Consider the following 23,249-nt stretch of genomic DNA (forward strand, 5'->3'; position numbering starts at 1 on the left):
CTGTTCAATGAGAAGTTTGATGGTCGATATTGCAGATGCTCAGGAGCAAGGCAGCAAATTTATGCTAACCAGAAATTGTTACATTCAGTTTGCTTTTTCTTTGTGTTTTAGTACTGTGCATCAGTCACAGGTTCCTCATTTCCTCCTGATCTCAAACCCAAACAAACCAGCTGAGTATTTTCCTCCTCATGCTTTTACTAAGCTGTGCAGCAGCTCTTAGACTTGTTCTAAGACACACAGCATCGGTATTGCCACGCTAAAAACATTCCCAGACATGTCAGGACTTTGGTTCTTCTGCAAGTCCTGGTGGTTTGGAACCCATTCCCACCACAAACAGTATTGCCAAGATAAATTGTTTGCCAGAGATAACTTCAGGTCCTCAAACAAATTACCTAAGAAATGTTGAAACATAACTGCTGCACAAAACAAATTGTTTTCATGCTTCCTGTCCTCTTAGGAAGGAACGGAGCTTATCTCTGTTCCAGATTCCATAGAGGCACACACAATGCCTTCACGTGAGTTGGGTAGACTCTGGGAGTTTTGGAATGCAGAGGAACATATGAAATATTCACGCCCCATTTATCCTCCCCTCAGAAATGCAAATACTGAAATTCAAATTATTTGTGTGAGGACTCCCAACAGTTTGGCAAAAGGCAGCAAAGCTGCTCAGGGACTGCATTGGGAAAAAAAGGATGAGTTTAGAGGAATCTGTCATTTGTTGTAGCCCTTTCCATCTCAGGCAGACTGTAGATGCTGAGGGTTTAATTATGTGCATGTTTGTAAAGTCCCAAAGGTTTGTCATTTGTGTAGATATTTCCCCATTGAATCCTGCTTTGTGTTTAAATTCTAACTAATTCTAGCTAAAAAGAAAAGCTGTTTTTCATAATCCATTCCCTTTGCAGCCTTTCTCTGGACTGAACCACATCTGCAGGGCTGCAGGTGCAGGGTGATAACATTGTGACACATCTCCTAAATTTAGACCATTTTCAATTCCTCCACAACACAGTCTGAAATAAGAAAATAACTTTATTATCTCTCTGGCTGTCTACGTACCCTATGTGGTTAACTTTAAGATGTACCCTTTTGAAATTAACTGAAGCAATGGTGATTTACAGAAATTAATTTCTGAATCTTATTGTCTGAATCTCTGGTTCCTTCTACCCTTCTCCTTTTGAATTGCTGTGGTCCATGGGCAGCAATAAAGAAATATAGAACAGTTGTGCTTGGTCTCAGAAAAGGGGAACTGTGTAAAACCGAGGAAACCTTTTAAGAAGGTAAAAGGAATTCCTAAGATGCTAAAAGCTTTTGAAGAAACAATGTAAACATGATCACCAAGGCAGCCCAAGTGCACATCAGTATCAAGAAAGACTAGAAAAAGGGCAAAAAGGAGCAGCAGAGCTCAGGTAGTTGTTAAAAACAAGTTACATTCAGAGAAGAAAATCGAAAGAACCATAAGCACTGATCCATTAAACACAAACCACAGCAGAGGTTGTTATAAAACCAAACTGAGGGACAATTGAAACAAGGCATAAAAATGTACAACAAATGCTTTTTCAAGCAACAGGGAGTCTGCTGAGAAGTCTGTAGAGCTAACAGGGAGTCAAAACACTCAGGAGACAAAGAAAGTGTGGGTTCTGAGAGCGCCAGCTTTCTCTACAGTGAGATCAGCTGTACTTCAAATTCTCCTGAGAGGCTGGGTTTGTTTTAGTATAAGGAAATGAGACTAAATGCTTGGTAGATGCAAAAGGAATACAAACAACTCTTGTGCAGTCAGCCAAAATATAGCTTCTAGAAATGATACCTACAAGAGTCACTGAAGGGATGCCTGCTGTGGGTAGGGGTTTTTTTTGGTGCCTTAGATGAAATGGGCTGCTGAGTCTTTTCCCTGCCTGTTGGCAGGAGCCATCAGTGGGAGCGAGTGAAGAACTCACACTGAGAGCCCAATAAAACAGGATCAGAAATCACAGAATCAGAGTAGTTTGAGCTGGAAGGGTCCTTTTAAAGGTCACCTAGTCCAACTCCCCCCTGCCACAGGCATCTTCTACTAGAGCAGGTAGCTCAGAGCCGCATCCAACCCAGCCTTGAATGTTTGCAGGGATGGGGCATCACCACCTCTTGTCTGAGCAGCCAGTGCCAGTGTTTTACCACCCTCCGCGTAAAATACTTATTTCATCTATCTAATCTTAAACTGACTCTCCTTCAGCGACACACATCGAAGAGCTGGGAACACCCACAGCCTTCATCCTCGGGGAAGAGATCCCAAAACCTGCACCCGAGCACTTATCCCGGAGAGTTTCCTAGAAACTCGGCCGCGTCTCTGCCTGAACTTCCCTTGGAGTGCGTAGTAAATAAATAAAAGGAGCAAATGCAACTTCCCGGGATGAGCTCAGCGGTCGGGACAAGCCCCTCGCGGAAATGAGCCATCCCGGGACACGGCGTTGAGCGGCCCCGGTTGAGGCGGGGTTTGAGGGCGGCCGGAGCCGGGATCGGAGTCGGAGGCAGCAGCGCTGCTCGTCCCGCACCGTTCCTCGTCCCGCCCCGCTGCTCATCCCGCCGGTGCCGCTCCCGGTTCTCATCCCGCCGGTGCCGCTCCCGGTTCTCATCCCGCCGGTGCCGCTCCCGGTTCTCATCCCGCCGGTGCCGCTCCCGGTTCTCATCCCGCCGGTGCCGCTCCCGGTGCCGCCGCGCCCGCAGTGCCTTCCGGCGATGCCGGCGCTGCCGGCGCTCCTGGCGCTCGTGGCCGCGGCGCTGCTGGCGCTGCTCGGGGCCCGGCGAGCGGCCGCCCCCGGCGCCTGGTCCCCGCTGAAGCGCTGGGCCCTGGGCTGCCTCCTGCTCTGCCACGGCGCCTGGAGGCAGCGGGCGGCCGCAGGAGGCACCGCCGAGCCGCACCGGCCGCGCCCGCTCCGCCCCGACCCCCACGTGAGTGTCCTGGCACCCCCCGATGCTGAGACCCCCTTCCCCGGGAGCTCCTTCTGCGGCACTCCATTCCCACTCCCTGGCACCTCTGTCTCTCCCATTCCTAGCATCCTTATGTCCTTGCAGCCCTGGCACCGCCCTGCTGGCACCCCATCCCCAGCATCCCCATGTTCCCCGCGTCTTGGAACCTCCATTCGCTGGAACCCGCGTTCCCCCAGAACACCCTTTTGCCTTGGACCCATACTTCCCTAGACCCGGGCTACCTCCACCTGCGCTCCTCTCCATCCCTGCATCCCACCCCTGACACCCCTCATTCCTCAAGTACCCCCATTCCTGGCATCCCTCACAACCCAACCCCTGAACCTTCAGGATCCACATCCTTTCCCCCGAGTCAACACATCCAAGGGAGGGCGGGAGATGTCGCCTTAACTGACCCTTGCAGGGAGAGGGATCACCTCTATTCAGTCCAGTTGGTGTCCATGGGAAAAAGCAGATGCACTATGGGACACAGAAGCATTTTAATTTAGCACATTCAGTGAATTGAATCTAATTTTGCAGGTGCACTTTGCTTAATAAATAAAAAGCCCGTTATCTACAGCCTGTACCTCGCCTGGGTCCATGGAGCTCCCTGCCAAAATACTCCCAGTGCCTGAAAGGGAGATCTGTGTGGGCTCTGCTGTGTTATTTAGTGAGAGGGGGAAGCAGAAAGGCTCACGAGAAAGGATTGCCCTCGCTTTTCTTTGCCTCATCAAGATTCACCTTGCAAATGCCAGCTGAGATTTCGGATCCTGAGTAATTTCTGTGAAAAATCGACTTCTGGCTAACATTTCCTGGAGTGCATTGGGGCTTCTGCTTGGCCTTTAAGAAAAAGGAAACTGTTTTCTCCAGCTTTTCCTTTCTGCTAATTAAACTGCTGCTTGGAGCGTTTGAAATGTTTTGCCAGTCTCTCAGATTTGATAGGGCAGGAGTGATACCATCTTCCAAATCAGACTGACATCCAGGGTGGTTTGAGATAGAGCCAAGGGGTCTGTGCTTTCCTCTCTGCTCTTCCAAGCAGGAACACTGGAGTAATACTTCCAAGAGAGGCCTAAAAACAGATGTGGAAAACGCTTCCAGGAATGGTGTCTCTGAATTTTTTACACTGGAGACTTTTTCTGTGTGTATTTCCGGACTCTGTGCCCTCCAAATCCCCCCTTACCTCTATGCATAATAATCTGATTTTAGTATTTTTTGGGATTTTACAATGGCTACTTTTTTAGGAGGAGAACTTAATCCACACCCCAAAATGCATACAGAAATTTAAATTTCCACATTCCAGCTTTTAGAACTTTACTTTGAGCGACTTCTCTACAAATATGTGAAAACACACATCGGAGTTTGAACTTATGGATTTCTGTTCCAGGAGTTTTAAGATTTACCCTACACCAGCTCAACCTCTAATTATGTTGAAGTCTAACATTTCCTAGTTGCTTCCTTACATTTCTTTCTTATCCTTTTTCCTTTTTAGTTCTGTTTCCCCTATGTGTAAGTTGTCCCACACACAATTTGGAGCTAGAAGGGGAAACAGCATCTTCGTGGCTGAATTTCATCTGACAAACACCCTTTGTGAGGACTCATTTTATAAGGATTTTGGTCAAAGGAGCTTCTTGTTACGAAATAATCGTCTTAATTCAGGATAATATTTCACCTTATCCATGGCTATCATGCAATAATTATGTCCCCTCTCTAAAACTACTTCTCATCTGCTCCCTCTCTGCGTTCTATGTTTGCTTTGATGAGGAGATGGACAAAAAAGAAAGGAAAAATGCTTTTGTGGCAATGAATGATGTGATTATTGCACATCAAATTGTCTGAATATCGTGGATCTGAGTCATTTTTGAGCCGTCCTGTCTTATGACTGAGGTTTCACTGCTGCTTGCAAAACTCTGTCTGTTTGCTGGGGTTCCTGCTGTGAAATATAAAAATGAAAGTAAAATTTGATTCCTAAGAAGTCTATGGAAAAAAAAAAAAAAAAAAAGAATTACTGACCTTTTCCCCTCCCTTTCCCGCCTCCAGCAGGAACTGAGATCCATTTCCCTTTCCCCAGGCTCTGGATTCCATGTACTTCACTGGCTTTGCAGAGACCAACAAGACCTTTGTGATCGCTCGTCTTGCCAAACGTCCGGCGGGGATGTGTGAGATGTGGCTCTTCCTGAGGGTGGAGGGAATAGGGCAGTTTGAAGTAAGTGGTGGCTGTGGGGTGACATCCAGGAGCTGTGCTTAACTCCTGCCTTGAACCCCTGGTAGGATCCCGAGCAAAAATTAACATTCTCTGTGTCTTCACCCCCTTAACATCCCACCGGTGCTGTGTCTAAAGGCAGTGGTAGAACTGGCCAGAGTTATGATTATATCTCATTTTTTTTCCCAGCAGGATCTGACACTCATTCCCTTTTTCCCATAATGTGCAAAACCCGGCATATTTTCTTTAAAAATAGCTTGGTAATTCTCCCAGGAAGAATTAAAGCCTCCAGTCTTTCCCATAAGGCACAGCACATGGTTAATTAATTACATTGTAGGGCCATGGTTGAGTTTTTTCCCCTTTTTTAATGAGTGAATGCTATAAAAACCATTGTGAAATTGCCTCTTTAAAAGAGAAGAGAATGTTTTTAGGGAGTTATATGTACATCTGCTTCATTGTTGCTGAAAAGAAAACTGTATTAGTCCTATATCTTGCCTGTGGCTTTGTTTTTTTTGTTAATAGTGACTACACAGTGAAGAAGAGAAGGTCTGACATAAATCCCTTTGCACTCAACTATCTCTATTCACAAATTTGTTTTGCTAAGTAGCCAAGACCAGAAAAGGCAGGAGAAATCCCATTTGAAGAATATAGAAAAATAAAAGAGAAGGTTGATGTACATTATTTTGGTTTTTTAGTAATATTTAGTATAAAAAGATACTTTGTGACTTTGTTCCCCAGAACTGCCAGGCAAGTTCTGGACCTTCTTAGATCCTTCTCTACAGCAAGAGGCATAAACTGTCTTTTAGAGAGGTGGCAACTTTAGGGAACAAGGCATATTTTTCAAAAAGCAGATGTAGAGTTTGAGGAGCTTTCATGCACTGAATCACTTCAGAGTTTCATCAAATTGAGACTAAAAATAAATTTAGCCCCAAAGCTCTGCGTGACTTGGCTGTAATCTAGGCAGTGTAAGGAGCTGAGCTCATGCAGTGACCTCCCTTCACACAACTTGTATTATCTGAAACAATAATATGTTATATCTCAGGTGTTTTAGGTGCAAATTTCCCTCTCTAATAACCTGATTACCAGAGAGCAATAGAACTGAAAGGCCAGTTCAACCACAGAGGACCCTTAGAGCAGGAATTCTCCCACGGTGCAGCCTCACAACTGAATTAAGCAAATGTTTGCCTGAAATCTTTCCTCTTTTTAGCACCCACAGCATCCCAACATGATGGTGCCTGATGAGTCTGAAGAGATCTGGAGTGGAGGAGGGCTCACTATTGAATACTTGGAGCCCCAAATGTGCTGGAAAATAAGCTTTGATGGATTGCTCAGGTATTGCAGCACTCTCTAGTTCCATTTATCTACAGTTGAGACTGAGGCTTTTTCAGCACTGTCTGGAATTATATTTAACCAACTCGAACCAAAAGCCATTTGGTAACTAACACATTTTTAAGGAATGAAAATATATCTGGTAATATATAGTATTACCATTCTACCTTAGCACACAATAATATAATTCTTCTGCACTGTCTCCTATTCCATCCATTTCCAAACATGTAAGAAACATTTTGTTGTTTGTTTAGGAGTGATATAAAATTATGGTGCTTTTCCTTACAGGAAAGGATCCTACAGACAGCAGTGGAGTGAAGAGGAGGGTGATCTTGTACCAGTTAAATTCTCTTTGCAGTAAGTGTTTCACCTTTGCTTTGGGATGTACAATGGGTTCATGGTTCTTTTAAAATGGCAAAAATCAGTATTTTCCAATAAAATATTAAGATTGCCACTGTCAGAGTAGCAAGTACACAACTTGGCATGGTATGAGCTGAAAGCTAATAGTGTCTTTTACTTTTTCCCCTCTTTTCCTAGTTGGGAGAACTTCACAGAAGTTTTTGACTTTAATGTTGACAGTCACCCCAGCACATTTGCACGAGCTTTTGCCCAGGAGCCCTGGACCATCCAGTTCTTCCAGAGGGTCAAAAAGTGAGAGGCAAGATTGATGTCTTCTGGGGTTAATAGTAATTTTTCTACAGATCTCCTCAGTTTTTATCATGTGTTATATTTGATTTTAGAAGGTGGGTTTCATTTGAAGTGCTCTGATCAAGGACGTGGCTCCTGTCAGATGTCTCCTGGTTTCAGCACCACACCAGACCTGGCAGGTTCTAAGGAGGGTCCTGCACAGAGTCAGGGTCTTCCTAATATGTGGATGAACAGACCTGTCCACAGTTTTGGTCAATAAGACCTTAACCTTTAGGAATATTTCTCATTGTGTCTTTTTTCACTGATTTAGGCAGCTTCCAAAGTCAATGATCCAGGTAAAATTAAGCAAAGGATCGAATATAATCATGTAAAAGAAGAGCAGAATTGGGTGTTTTAATTACTATACAAGCTTTGGAAAACTGAAAAAATGAGAAGAAAATATGAATGTGTTGTCTAAATAGAAGCAGAAGATCTGTACATCAGTAGTGTGTGGTCTTTGGTGATACCTGCTGATTTCTAAGCAGCAAACATTTGGCAGCCCAGCATTTTTTATAATCTATTAAATCTGGCATAACCATGTTCCAGGTGCTCTGAAATCTCCTCCACTGTGGAATATAAATCCATCAGATTAATATTCAGGCTTCTTGAGAAGACTTGATGATGTTGCCCGTGCTGGTTCTCTCTTTTCTTTCTTCCAGACAAAGGGAACAACATTTCCGACACGAGCAGTGGGGCCAGTCTGTGGGAGAAATTGAAATAGAAAATCGTGAGAAAATTGAACTTTCCCTCAAAGGAGTTCGGAGCCACTCTTATGGTAACAGCACCAGAAAGAATTCCCACTCTAGGGAATACCTTCACTATAGCTGGTACTGCCAGGGCACTGGGACTAAAGATTAAAAATAACCAGTTCCATGGCTGGGCATGGAGTTAAGACATTTCAGAGGAAATACCAGTAACTATTTTGGGGACATGCATATGCTTACAAGCTTATCAATCACTGGCTATTTCTTTATCCAAAGTTAATGACAAGTCAAGTACTGTTAGTTCACATTTTCCAGCAATGGTGAACTTTAGGTTGGGTGATTTTGTTCTTTTTTGCAGGTATCAGGAACTGGGCTGAGATTTACCGTTATGTCATGATTTTGGCACACTTTGAAGTAGGTATTAACACATTAACAATGTGCTACTTAACCAGGAAATTGTTTCTGAGCTTGTCAGGCATATTTAATATCCAGAAATAAGGTGTTGGAAGCATCCACATTGTGCAATCAGAAGTGCTCACCAGTGCCATCATCAGCACATACCAGTGTTGGGAGCAGCTCTCAAAAGCAGAGCTGTGTGTGTAAAAGCTGAGATTTTACAACGCTGTTGAATCAAAAGTTGTTTTGGTGTCTTGCAGCTGTTTGTTTTGGGGTTTTTTTAAAGAAAAATTAAATGGGCAGCTTTGCAGGAGAGATTCTCAGCTGCTGCAAGTACCCAGCACTCAGTGGAGTCACTGCAGTGCTGATTCACACTAATTGGGAGCCTGAGGTGTTTGAAGCATCCTAAGCCTTCGTGACAGCACTCAGGAAATATTTTGGCCTGTGCTGAGCTCTAATTCTCTCTTTGCCCTTGTGGCTGGAGGAGAGTCAGGGCTGCTGGGACAGCACAGCCCCGGGGAACTGCTGAGGGCTGGCCCTGCAAGCTGCCAGCCAACCCCACCAGATGCTCCTGAAAAGGCATTTCCTCTGCCAACTCAGGCATAAAGAATTCTAAACTCTCATTATAGGCAGCATTACAGGAGTTAAGACTGAATTCAGAATAAAAGTTCTTTTCCCAGATATGTGCTGGCCAGCACAAAGGCACAGCTTGGAAAATCCCACCTATGTGCAGATCCAACAGCTGCTGTGATTTAACATGTGCCTGTGTACCTTTTAATAAACCTGTGCTGCGGCACCACAATGTGTATAATCAAGTAGCAACCTCTCCCTTTTTGTCATAGCTATTCAGGACTCAAATAACTGTGGCTGTTCTACTCCTAATTAAAAGCCATCTGACTTTGCTAAGTTTACTGCTGTTTGAAGTTTGGAGTCCTCATACCCCAAGTGTCTGTACATTTATAGCATCACAGAGTAGGCTTAAATTTGCCTCACAGCAGCCCAAGTGGAGCATGAAGGGATCCAGACTGAAAGGCAGAGAAGAAATTAATAAGAACATGAGATTCTAGCTCCTTCTTATTTAACATTTTTCCTGTATGCTGCTCTTGGGCACAGAATACAGGCTGGAAGAAGTGTCTGGTCAAAGAGGGGCCCATCAGTTTTGTACATCTTTGCAGGTGTTGTTTCCCCCCTCTTATGTCCACTTGCTGTGGACTTTTTGTTGTCCTTAATGTCCTTAATTGATCCTTAATGTTTTTGGTGTATGTTCTTGTACTCTCATTTGCAGCCAGACATTCATGGAAGATGTACTGAGAGGAAGAGGATTTTAAAGTATGAAGTCATAGCACATTGCATAACCTGAGTTATATCCAATGTCTTCTTGGTCAAACCAGTGAATAACCCACAGAAATGAGTCTGCAGAAATTTGACTGCTTTTCCTTTATTTCCCTCTTGCAGGATGGGACTGCAGCACATTTAACAGTTATTAACATTCCAGCTACCACAACTAAGTAAGTAGCCAAGGAAGTTTATGTTGGTAAAATTCACGTCTTAAAGGTGATCAAAGCTGCTCTGCAGGACATCTATAGGCACATCCTTGCTTTGAACTTGTACAGCCCAATTTCCATCCATACCCTCTTGCTCCCTACTCCCTTCACTGAGTTTTTCATTTGCAGTTAGTCACAAGGACAGCTTTTACCTTCCTTTGCTTCCTTTCCACTCAATTACTGTTGGGCTGAAGCAGCTGCCTGTGTGAGTGTCAAGATAATTTAGAGGCACCAACTGAGCACTTTCCAGGTGTTTAAGAAGGTGTGTCCAACTGTAGTGGGGCATTCCACAGGGAGCCCCACCTTGCTGACTGGTGCTCTGTGCATCCAGAAGATTAAAGACCAATGTTCATTGCCCTGGGACCAAGATTGCTCCAAACCCCATCCACCCTGGCCTTGGACACTTCCAGGGATGGGGCAGCCACAGCTTCTCTGGACAACCTGTGCCAGGGCCTCACCACGCTCACAGGGCAGAATTCCTTCCCAATATCCTATCTGAATCTGCCCTGTGGCAGTGAGAAGCCATTCCCTCTTGTCCTGTCTCTCCAGGCCCTTGTCCAAAGTCCCTCTCCAGCTCTCTTGGAGCCCCTTTAGGCACTGGAGGGTCTCTAAGGTCTCCCTGGAGCCTTCTGTTCTCCAGGCTGAACAATCCCAGTTCTCTCAGCCTTTGTGCTGGTGCATTTGAGTTTTAGTTGAACTTTAAATCTGCTGCATTTCTCTCCCCCTCAGCCTCACTGTAGGTTATGTGTTTTTCCCTGATGGAAGGAAGGCTGGCATTGAGTGGTCCAACGCCTCTCTGGCTGAGATGGCTGAGGATGGTGTTATCAAGGATGAGTATGGAGTCAGTTTTACTGCTGGTAAGCTAAATGTGGTCCATCTGCCTTCAACTTTTTGAGGTGAAGTTAACTTAGTGGAGGAAAGACTAGTCAGTGAAATTCCATGTGATCCTGAGGACAAATTCGAGAGCTGAATGCATCATCTTGCACCTTAAAAAATTTACCTAGAATCATAAACCCATGGAATGGTTTGGGTTAGAAGGGGCCTTAAAGGTCATCCACTTTCAACCTCCTGCCACGGGCATTCCTGTGCTAAAGTTAAGTTATAGGTGTGGTGTGTCATGGATAGAAGTGTGTGCCCACTGCAGGATCAGGATTCCAGGCATCTGAACCAGAGGGAGAGTTACAGATTCTTTGTGCTGACTGTTACTTATGCAAGTCCACATCAGTTATGTGATTTTCAATTTTGGATGTCAAAACATATGTTATGAGGTGGATTCAGCTGGAAATATGGTTGATCAAAGGTTTTACTTAATTTACAAAGCAGCAGAACAGTTACTCTTTAAGAAGAAACAGTACACAAAAATAATAGACATTGGGATTTTTTTGAGGTAAAATACCGCTGAAGGTTGAACCCATTCTTCCCTTTTTGCTCTTATCCAAGGTGGCAAGGACTTTGCTGTTTCTGCAGTGCTGGATAAGCAGACCTGCCCCGTGGTGTTCAATGGCCTGGTGGGAAGTGGTGTTTTCCACGAGTGCATTGCAGATTTCCAACTGGATGGGTCAACACAAGGCTGGGGCTTGGTTGAATTTTATTACAGGTAAAATAATGACAAGCAAGAAGAGGCAAAGAACTCCCATTCTCCTATATTGACCTATGTGGCTCCATATTTGAAGCATAAATGCACAGATTTTTTATCTGATATAACAAAATATCATTCCTTTAGGGCTTAATATGTTTATTAAATTGACAAACACTCCATATTTTATAAAAGGAATGATTGTGCAAGCACTGCATACATGAAACCAAACCATGGGCACTTGTTCAGTTGTTTGTTATAAAGGTTTGTGTAGGATCTCATATAGGTGTCCATACAGGTTTATGAGTTGGATGATCCATTTTGGACGCTGCCTTATTCTGCCCCATGATTGTCACAGTCTTTTACTGGAGTCTTTTTCCCTATGGAGTCTTTTCTCTCATGAAAAAAAAAAAGGCAAATTTTGTTGTTTACATTTATTTTGCTTTTTAAAATAAACACGAGTCCTTGGCTGTCAGAGGAAAGGCCATAGATGGCTTCCAGGAGATTGAGAGCTCAGCTGCTTCTGAAAACCAGAAACACATAAAGCACATAAACCAGGCCACTGAACTGCCAAACACCCCCTGGTTGAACTAGAATGTGAAGTTGCTGTCGGGTACCTGCTCCCCTCCCTTTTCTCACTGTCCAAACCTGCACGGGGGGAGGAAATGACCCAGCACAGAAAGTCTCTGATAAAACCCAAACAGGGCACGTTCTGCAAGCCCAGACAGTCCTGGGTGTTTCTGAATCCGCCCCAGGAAGGCTTAGTTTGGCAGTGCTGACAAAGTTCCCGTCTCATATCTGCTTCCAAATCAAAACCATGTTAGAAATGAAAGGGTGGGTGTCTGGTTCTTCCTCTTTGCCGGGAGACGCCAACTCAGCGTCGCTGCTCTTCTTACAGGGACGAGGCCGCCCAGCTGGTTCCGAATTTGCAGCTTGGTCCAAAAACTTAAGGACCTCACCCTGCCACTGATGCCTCTCCCCCATGATCATCTACAAGCTTGTCCCAGCAATGTTAGCAAGCAGCAGCTTTCCAAAAAAGTATTATTCTCTGCAAAACGCACTGTTTGGAGTGTGGAACTCGTCACCGGATGCTGTGGCGGTCGGGGGTATAAAAGGATTTGGAGAGAAATGAGATATATTTTTATTAGTGCAGCTCTTAGTGGTTGCTAACCATGGTGGTCTGGAGACAGTTTGAAGGAGACCTCTGAGCAGCTGACTGCAGGAGCAGTGCTCTGGGAGGGATCACCCCACGCTCTGTCCCTTGGTGTTGTTCCTAAACTGCAGCTGCTCCCCACCATAAAGCCCAGGACCCCGGGCTATGTGGATCTCTGACCCAACTTAGCACCTCTTCTGTTCTTTCAGGTTTGTTTTTGAAATAAAAGCTGTATCTTTCTGAATTCTCTCGTTGTTGCAGTCATTAAAACGTGGGGAAAAGCTACTGCAGGAAACTCCATTGATTTGATAGTCTTGTATAAGAGATAAAGTGGAAGAAGCAGGAGAAAGCACATCTAAGTGAGGTGTCCTCTAGGGATAGCATTAATGGTCAATGAAATAAGTGGTACAGACACGTTTTCCTCTTGTCTGAAGGGAAGCCAGGGTCTGGGAGTCCAATTTAGAAAGTGATCTGAATTTCTCATCATTCATTGTAGATGCCCTAATAATCCCAGCACCCACGTTAGTCACTGAGAGCTGCTGGCCCAAGGTAGCCTGCAGTGTATTCCCTACCCAGATAGATCTTGCCATTAAGTACTGAAAATTAAACATATTTAAAATATGTCAAAAAAATAGTTAGGTGGAAGATCTGGAGAGGAGAAATTAAGGAAAGATGCCTTATAATGCCACTTAAGTTATAATGCCACTCCATTTAAGAAAATGGTGAAATCTGGGTGCATATATGTATATATATATATGTAAATATATATATATATAATCTCTCTTTAGGTTGACACTGGAGGAGATTTTATTAGAAGTAAAAGAAGACTTTTTCCTTTCTAATAGTTCCTACATTTATTGCTACAACAGCATTTTATGCAGAATAGGTGCATGAATATAAAATTATTCCACCTGCATATACCACGGCAGGGACTGCATGTTCCAGCTTGGGATGCATCACTGGACAAGTGACATGGTGTAAGAAACAACCTGATATGATTAAACAGGCTGATTTTATCAGTCTCTCCAGCAGTTGTGCAGTGGAGTGGAGAGATTCCCACTCCCTGATTTATAACCTTGTCTCTGTTCTGTTCTGTTCTGTTCTGCCTGTAAGCTGGACCACAACACTTGTGCCTCTCCTTCCACTCCAAACCATCTCTGTCTGTGCCAAGCTGACTTACACTTGCATTTCTTTTTGGGTAGTCCTTGACTGAGAGCTTTGGATTTTAGCTGGACTTCTATAAACACTTCTCTAGTTACAGTGGTATTAAGAACCACATTCTTGCAAGTCTTGCACAGACTCAAAGATGTCTTAAATCTGTCTGTGCACTCGTGGTCTCCATGTGTCGAAACAGGGAGCTTCTAAATTACTTGAGACAGTGGTACTTTGACAGGAGGGAAGGCCTTATGCCTCTTTTTACACATAAGAAATCAGTCAAATAGGTAATTTTAGAAAGGTTAGAAAAATAACTATGTTATACATCACAGTTTGGTCCTACTAAGTATGTGGCTTGTTTTGCTATGATCTCAGGAACATCTGTTCCTTTTTTTCTGTGGAGTTCTTGTCATCTCTTTCCCTTTCTTGTACTTCTTGAAGACTAAAACATTAACACTTAAAAGGAGGAATACAGGCACATCATCAAGCAAAGTCTTTGAAGGTGTCAGAAAAAGTAGATAACAAGAAAAAATGTTAATACTCTGGAAGGATAGTTTGAGAAATTGTTGTAAAAAAAGTTCTCTGTCCAGGCCAAAAATTAAAAAAAACATCCCAGCAAGAAAGGTATTGGTGTGGCTGTTTCCTACTTGCAGAAACTGAGCTACAAACTGGGGATGCTGTGGGGGAAAAGGATGGGTTTTTCCCCCAAATTTTGGGCTCTGAAGTTCATGTTCCTGCAGTGGACGAGGCAGAGGAGGATGACGTAGCCTTCATCGCCCTCCTTTTGTCCTCTTTCCTTGTTTCTTTTGGTACCAGTGCATGGAGAATTAGAGCACCCCTGAGTTCAGTTTGGAAAAGTTCAAGCAGGGTACAGAAAATGATTAATAAAGTTTGGAGCTGGCAGGTTTATTTGCCAGGTGATGAACTACTGGGTCGGTATTTCAGCTCAGAGGACTGAAAAAATGGACTGTCGGGGGTTTTCTCCCTGGATTTCAAATTACTTTATAGAGAGCTTGTGTCCAGGACACATGGAATAACTTATTTAATTTAAAATAAATCTACCCAGCCCCACGCTTTGACCATATGAAGTGGTCCTTCTCTTGTGGCTCCTTTCTCGGTGGAAAAATCCATTTCGGGAAGTGCTTCTGCAGCCCGAAAGCATTAATTTTGAACATAAAAAAAGCAATAAATGGAGGTAAGTCCTGGCCAGAAGTGAAATGTAGCATGTGATCTGCTCTCATCCAGCATGAAGGGAGGCAGCTGGAGCCTCCTTGGGATGAGCTGCTTTCCAGCATCTGTGTTTTGCACGTCTGGGAGGAACTGAACACCTGTAATTCCTGCTGCTGTCAATGGGCCAGCGCCTGACATGGCAAAATCCCTGCACGTCCCACTGGAGCTGCCATGCATGTGGAATTTCAAGATTCAGGCCCTTGGAAAGAGGTCATTTAAAGGCTGTCAGCCCCAACTAAGCATTTCCCATCAATCTGCCCTTGGCTACTGATGTCTAGAACGGTAAATATTTTACTACGCTTATTTATTCTCCTTCCTTTCTGCAATTTTTCATGTGTTCATAGTATAGATATAAAGGCCATTTTCAGTGACATTATATTTCACTGGCAGAAAGAAAGGAAGGAAAAAAGTCTTTTTTCTATTGGATTTATGTTTGTAGCTTTACAGTTGGTGAGGCAAAGTGTAGCCCAGGGAGCTCTGTAATTTATCAAAAAAATGCACTATATGGCCAAATTATCTCTACAAAGGAACTAATTATTTCAAAAGTAGACTTTTCCCTCCATAAGAACGTGCTCAGCAGTCAAATAACTCAAAGACATTCCAGACAAAGTGACTGATAACCAAGCACTCCCTTCTCCCATTTACTGGAACCCTGACTCCCTCACGCTCACTCTTGTTTACCATAAAAAGTCACATTTCCATCCAAAATTACTCTTCCCTAAACTGTGGCTTTTTTATTGTTGCTCTCCTAACAGACTGCAGGCTCAGGTGTCTTAAGCAGGGTCTCCAAAGGGACACCCTTGGGTGCTTTCTGGGTCCCCCTCTTTCAAGGTACTTTCCTTTCCCTGTTAAAGCTCTAATTAGTTACAGCATTGATTTTTGCTTTTATTCCGCATTAAAAAAAACTTTAATAAAACCACAGTGCAAGTGAAGTTCATTCTAATCTGGCCATAAAATTTTATGAGGGGTGTAAATCAAGGGGAGGAGTGGCAGCTAATTCTCTGGAACAGTTGGGCCCTGCTCAAGCTTTCTCAGTGGAGTTAAATCCCTCCAGGAGCAATTAGCCCAACAAGCTGTTTGGTCCACTTATAAATAATGTCACTGATGGAGACATCTGGAGGTGTCTGCTCCATGCACAAGAGACTTTCCAAGTATCCTGAATGGTCAATGACCTGTTTTTTTCTTAATCCACAGCATGGGGGTGGAGATGCAGATCTGACATGTCTCAGCAGCTTCACTCATCTATTTATCGTGTTTTCCAGGAAAGATGGAGAGGGGAAAGTAAGAGTGCCATGGTCAACTGGAGTGTCCTCTTACAGTTCTTGGTAGCTTGTCTTAAATTCTGATCCCCAATGTTTTGGTCAAAGTAGCCTGGAAGTGGCCCCAGGCTCAATAAACCTGGGAATGGTTCACGGCTGAGGTCTTTGTCACAAGCCCTGGGACAGCTGAGGCTGGTGAGGGATTTCTTGCTGCTGTAGGTGTTAGAAATGGATTTGCAGAAGGAGATCCATCAGATGATGGATCACAATCTTTTCTTTCTGAAAAGTGACCCCAATTATGCACACTTGCTACCTTTTGAGTAACCTTCTTTAACCTTTAAACCTCCCTTTTGGATGAAGCACAGGAAATTCCACTGTTTGTTGCTTTTGCTGTCAGCCCTAAACGTCCTTCGAGTAAGGGCTGGATAATTGGTTGATAAAGAATGAAAAAAAAATTAATTACAAAGTTTAAGAATATTTAGTAGTGTTTTGAACAGATGAGGAGTGGGAAAAGCTCCGAGGTTACACAATGTGCTGGGCTGCTGGGTGTCTTTACTAAAGCATCCAGATCTCAGTGTTTCCTTTCCCAGTCTTGTTTCTGCTGTTATTCTAAGGCCTGTAGGCTTCTATCACATGTTTATAAGCTGATAAAACCATAATGCCAGGAATGTTTTCCTTCCTCTATTAGATTAACAAAATAAGTGACTTTTCAGATACAGCTTTATTTACCATACTCTCTACACCAAAACAATACTTGTGAATAAATGTCATAATTCTTGGAGAGGTGAGAAAATAAGAGTCTCTTGGCCTAACTGCTGATGTATCTGTGCATCTCTGTGTGATGAGAAATGTTCTGCTCTCCTGACACACTGTCATTGTGGGAGCCCTGGTATCACACCACTGCTTTGCTGGGCTGGCAAACCTCAGCAGTGACAGGAGGGGTGACATCACGTTCAGCCCAGATATCTAAGAATAAATCCCATCAGACATTACTGAGCCCTCTGTTGAGCAATTCATAATTGTACATGTCAGGCAGCTTTCTGATGACATGAGGTTTGACTCCTGGTAAGGCAGAGCAGCCACACAAAATGCTTTTCATGATGGAGAGGGAGGATTTTAACTGATCTCTACTGAGATTTTCCCAAAGCCATAAATATGCTCCTCCTGATCTGTCGTGCACTCGGAGGAGCCGTGTGTTGTGTGGGGCTTTCAGAACAAACACCGACAGGGGGAAGTTTTGGGGATGAGGAAGAGCCTTGAGCCATCAGAGCCAATTACACTAAACTCCCAAAATACATAAAGCATTTCATCAAGGGAGATCAAAGTGCCTTTCATGGGAAGGAAGAGCTATGGTCTGTCTTTTACCCACGGGAAAACTCTGGGGAAGAAATTGTCTGGCCGATTCTATAGCAGCATTCTTTGAATGTTAACCCCAGAGTTTATGTTCATCACAGCCTCCTGTGAGCTCTGCCCAGACCTACAGCAGCTTTTCGGGGTGGAGCATGGAGCAGGCAAGATGAAACAGGGGGGAAAGTCAGCAAGAAACCCCCCAAAATATGGTCAAATTTGTAAATGAAGCCTGTAGATACCTGGTGGGTGATGCATCGTGTAAATGCTGTGCAATTGCCCCCAGTAAAATAGTTTAAATGGTGACTGCAAAGAATGATGAAATGTTTTTTGAGGAAATTGTTTTGCATGTTGGAAATCATTGTGTTGGACTATGAAGAATCCTCAGTTTTAATACACATTATGAATGTGCCATAATACCAGGGGTTTTCCTTCCTTTCACTGCTAGACTTTGGGTTTTCTGGTGAGGACTGTTCAGCTCAAGCAGCACAGTTGGCATTGTCTGGATGTTTAGTGCTGGAGCACCTTGTTCCTGGATAATTTGGTATTCTGAAAATGGTGGAAAATAACTGAAATGAGTGATGATTAGCTCAGTTATCCCTCACCTTAATGAACTGTGGATGAATTGTTCCTTAAACATTATTTCCATGTTTTTGCATTTGCCTTGGAGAGAAAGGAATGTAGTGGCAAAACATGGAAAAGAATCCCAGAATCATGGAATGGTTTGGGTTGGAAGGGACCTCTAAGATCATCTTGTTCCAATCCCCTGCCAGGGGCAGGGTCACCTTCCACTAGAAGTCCAGCTGTACAGACAAGCAGGAATGGAGTGATGCTCACAAAAAGACTCAGGATCTGCATTCTCACATGACTTCCAAAACATGATGGTTTCCCATCGACAAACCAGTCCTAATATAACCAGAATACGAAATGTTTCTGCTGTGGGAAGGGATTATGGACTTTGGTTTCAGCTGGATTGTGACTTCAGTCAACACCAAGCCCTTCAAAGGCTCATGTAACATTTGGGACATACTGGAGCACAGAGAAGCTCTGCTGATGCTCGAGGCTCTTCTGCAGCTGGTATAAAGTGGATAATGAAGACCCATTTCTGACCATCTCTTTCTCCCTCAGGCTTCCTCAGGTTTATTGGTGAGCTGTGATTCTGCATCCTGTTTTACATGACTTCACCTCCTCTGTCTCAAGAAGCAAATATCAAATCATTAGATGGAGATATCTTTCTGCATTTATTTTATTTAAATGCTTCCTCACTCACACCAGACATCTGATTTAAATGCTGTGTGTTAGCATTATTTAAAATATTCCATAGAAAAGATATGATTGATGGCACTTTATTAGCTCACACTGGCTGAGGAGTGAGGACCCTGGTGATTTTGTGCAGGTCCCAGGAGCAGGAAAGCACCTGGATGGGTTTTGCCCCTTCCACGTTAGCGGGGCTGTGCTGACACATCACAGCCAGTCCTGGTGGAAAGCTCCTCTGCATCTATAAATGGATGCAATCCCAGAGGGAAGCATCGCCCTGTCCATCTCTTTGCTGCCTCCAGGATGCTGCTTTTCCTTTCATGAGTTCAGGATGGTTTTACTGTCTCTCCCCTTTCAGTCTACTGGGACTTGCACTTCCAATTTGTCTTCTCGAATGACTCCGGAGGGTGTTTCCGGGAGGGCCTGGTCTCTTGGATTTGTTTCTCCTGTCTGATTCACAGCCCCCGAGTTTGTTTGATCTCCCAGGGCCGGCATTTCCAGCAGCTCCCTGGGGCTCCATGAAAGGGGAGTAAGGAAGAAGAGTTCACATGTGCTACACAGAAATCTCCATATTTTAAAGGGTATCCTGTATCCCCGCTGGAACATTTTTAATGGTCCACAAATCAGAAAGAAAAAAAAAAGTTGAAAACCACACTTAAGGCATTCATTGTTCAAAGCCCAGATCCCTGGGACTGCCGGATTCAGGGAGGCTCCACAGGGCCATGATCTGAGGAAGTTTGTCCTGAGATCCCACTCTGGGACCCCACTCACCCAGGGCTGGGTGGGGGTCCTGCTCTCAGCACACACTGTTTATCTTTCAGGGATATGTTCCCATCTTTGGTAAGGGGAGCAAGCAGAAAGATTTCCAAGGATGAGTATGCCAAGGCATTAGCTATGGAGATTTATTCCCTGCCAGTGGAGATTGGTGAAATGTGTGTTAAAAGAGGTAAAGACTTACTTTATTTCTCTTTAAAAATCTCCTAGAGCAGAATTCTGCTCTTCTCGTGACATCCTTTGGTGAGACTTAACAGCCACCAGGGCTGACCAAGCCAAAAGTGATTGCTGGGATTTTCAAAAGTGGTAAAACCAGCAATAATCCAGTGTCTTCCAGCTTCTGCCTTCCCTTCAGGTTCTCCATTTGTACCCTCTGTGATTCCAAGTCACTGTGACTATCATAGGGAAAAAAAGAGCTCCAAAAATAAAGTCTGCTGTCTTTAAGTGAGCTGATTAATGTATCTTCTGCTTCTATCTTTGGTCATAGAGTGGTAAGAGAAATCCCCAGGTGCTGAGAATGCTCCAGCTCTTCAGCAAGGAGATATATTTTGTGGGAATGACACATGGAGTCTGGATTTAATCTTACCTGGACTCAGAAGAGCAGTAACTGAGACTGAAGAAACAATATTCCACAAGAAGTAAACGATGGGACTGGCCAATGATTTGCAACTTATTGTTTGGACAAACAAGAAGAAACATAATCATGTGAAATTGTGAGAACAGATTCTCCAGATCTTTCCCTAAATATGTCCATTATTACCTGTAAATACTTTCAGACAATCTTTGTTTTACAAAAAACATCTTGGAATGGGATTTACATACGGAAGTGTTTGTTCTGTAAATATTTGGCACTTCTTCTTCCTGATCAGTAACTGATTAAAGCAGAAATAGTTGTTAATTATACTGCCAAAATGTCATTTTGTTTGATTTCTGAATCAAAATATACTTTCTGTAACTATTCTGCAGTAGTTTATCACTCTCTGCAACTCCCAGACAGCAGGGTGGAGCCAGGTGGGGGTCAGTCTCTTCTCCCAGGTGACAAGTGACAGGACAAGATGAAATAGCCTCCAGTTGCACCAGGGGAAGTTTAGGTTGGATATTGGGAAAATTTCTTCAGCAAAAGGATTGCAAGTACTGGCACAGCTGCCCAGGGTGGAGTCACCATCCCTGGAGGAGTTTAAAAGCTGTGTGGATGTGGCACTTGGGACATGGTCAGTGGTGGCCTTGGCAGTGCTGGAGAACAGTTGGACTCGATGGTCTTAGAGGGATTTTCCAACATAAAAAATTGTGTGTTTTATAAGGAGATAAAAAAAATCAACATTAATGTTTCAACAGTAAAGTTGTGCAGACCCTTAAAATGTTGACAATCTAGAAAGGTTAACAATAGGGAATTCACACTATTTCAGCAGAGGAATTGCTAAAGTAACCTCTCGTTTCTGGCAGGGCAGCTTTTGCAAGTATCCAACACAGAGTAGAGCTCTTCAGTTAAAACTATGAAAAAAAAGACTTGGCACTTCTCCATCCTCCCCCCAACCTGTAGTGCCAGCGGTGCCAGCATTGACTGGCTGTTTGGTGCTGGATAAGATGTTTTCACAAGGCAGAATTCCTTTTCCCTGTGGGATAAGCAAGCAATAGAATCACAGAATCACGGAATCCTTAAGGTTGCTCTTTGCTGTGGGCTAATGTGTATTTTTTCTGCTCAGGGGGTGCAAGGATTCAATCCCTTCCTGTCACAAATCACTTCTTTCTCCCCTTTGGAGACATTTTCCCACCCCTCCCGCAGAGGCTCCATCCATCCTCTTCCTAGGCCAAAATCTGCTGGATCCAGAGGGGGCACACATGGAGATTCCTGTGAGTTGGTGAAGGGACATGAACATCCAAACATCTGTCTCATTTTAAAGCAGAAGAACAGGAATACATGGAAATATCCTGTGATTATCAGGACTCTAGAGACCTCTCGTGGACAAAAACATTTGTTTCCTTCATGCTACATGTTTGTTTTAGAGATAGGTTTTGTTTATTTACAATTATTACTATTATCAATAATTACCATATATTATATTATTGTTATGCATTCTGTAGTGAAGCAAACGTGGATTGTGGTCCTATGGTGATGATCAAGCAAATAACACCTTGAATATTATTCATCCACTTTGTCTTGTTCTTCAATTCATTTTTATTTTGGAATCTTTGCATTCTGAAGTGGTGAATGGCAGTGAAAATCATTCCAATTCACATCGTTGCCATATTGCTCTTAACCAAAATGGGTTTGTTTTTTCTTAGTATTTTAACTTGTCAGACAATACAGATGCCAGAGAAGGAAGAATTATAACAGCAACACTAAATTTCATTCCTTTGTATTTATTGTTGACCATTATTATTTGGAATGTGGTATTTTTTTCTCACCTGACAAACATTTCAAGATTCACCAATTTTATGGACTCTTTCCCCCCTCATTTTTTATTGACCATATTTTGTCCCAAAGCAGAACATTTCCATCAACCAGACAGAAATCTGGGGTTTCCTGAGCATTTCTCAGGCCGGCAGGGGATATTCAATGGCTGAAAACCATCTTTCTTAAACAAGCAAGAAATCAGCCATTGAACTTTTATTTACTGATGGAAAAACTTCAATTTTTCTTTTCCCTCTGAGGAATGTGTTAACCTGGTTTGGCCCAGGGAGGTGAGTCCTACGAGCTGAGTGTTATCCCACAATCCCCGTGTTTGTAGCCATCTGCCAGTGCAGGGATAAATTGCTTTTTCTACAGAGATTATTCGATTTTTTCCACGATCCACCTCATTTTCCAATTCCATCCTTTCCTCACTTGGGTGAATTATTGGTGACCCTTGATGTTTTCACTTAACAAAAAGCACAAGGAGAAATGGTTGTTTTCTTCACCGCCCTGGCTTTGCATGAAAGCGCCGTAAAATTAAAGGCAGACAAAGAGTTTTATATTAAGGAGATATAATTAAAGAGTCCTCAGTGCTTATCTCCAGCCCCCTGAGCAGCCCGCTGGGTGCAAGGCAGAGGCAAGGTAATTCTTCTTTTTAATATTGCAATAACTCTGAGGTATTTTAAGAGAAAACCCACTGACAATTTTGGACAGAAAGCTACATCTCAAAAATAAATTAAAATCTTGGCAAGAAGCTCTTGATTTCACAGGGAAATTTCAATGTGCTGGAGTGCTGGAAACTAAAGAATATCTCAGCTGAACACACTTTGATTTTTGCAGGGGAAAAAATTCCTTTTTAATTCTTTTCTGCCCTTTTTCTGCAGGGGAAAGGACCAGCAGTATTTTTTTAATCATCCTTCGTGGCTTTGGTTGTAGGTGCAAACACGTAATGGGGGAATTGGGAGGAGGGAGCTAAAGCTGTTGGGGTTCTGAGTGAGATCTCCTTTTTCCAAACTGTGCTAGGAGCATTTTCTATACCATGCTCTAAGCAGATTTTAAGTGAATTTTTAAGTAGATTTTAGAAGAAAATTCAGCTCTACTCAGCTCCTGTACCTGCCTAATTTTGACACCACTTCTTAATTGATTCTTATCCTTTTGGTCTCTGTAAATCATCATATTGCCACAAAAAAAGGTCTTTTCCAAGCATCAGGGAAAGCCTGGAGCAATGTGGTAGCAGTATTTTTTAATTTTTTCCCCCCCCTGTTTCTTCTCCCTTTTGTTGAAATCCTGGATATCAGGATCTGGAATTGGA

General features: G+C 43.4%; 1 protein-coding gene across 1 annotated transcript; it reads left to right on the plus strand.

Annotated features, from left to right (window-relative positions):
- The first annotated feature begins 2,690 nt into the window (after positions 1–2,690).
- On the plus strand, positions 2,691–12,769 carry LOC116793338. Its single transcript, XM_032701114.1, has 11 exons — positions 2,691–2,919; positions 5,003–5,137; positions 6,342–6,466; positions 6,752–6,820; positions 7,001–7,114; positions 7,810–7,925; positions 8,213–8,268; positions 9,706–9,758; positions 10,524–10,651; positions 11,235–11,391; positions 12,269–12,769. The coding sequence occupies exons 1-11, from the start codon at positions 2,707–2,709 to the stop codon at positions 12,318–12,320; spliced, it is 1,218 nt and encodes a 405-aa protein (XP_032557005.1). The 5' UTR covers positions 2,691–2,706; the 3' UTR covers positions 12,321–12,769.
- The last annotated feature ends 10,480 nt before the right edge of the window (positions 12,770–23,249 follow it).

Source organism: Chiroxiphia lanceolata, chromosome 13, assembly GCF_009829145.1.
Source record: "Chiroxiphia lanceolata isolate bChiLan1 chromosome 13, bChiLan1.pri, whole genome shotgun sequence".
In the NCBI taxonomy this organism is placed as follows: domain Eukaryota; kingdom Metazoa; phylum Chordata; class Aves; order Passeriformes; family Pipridae; genus Chiroxiphia; species Chiroxiphia lanceolata.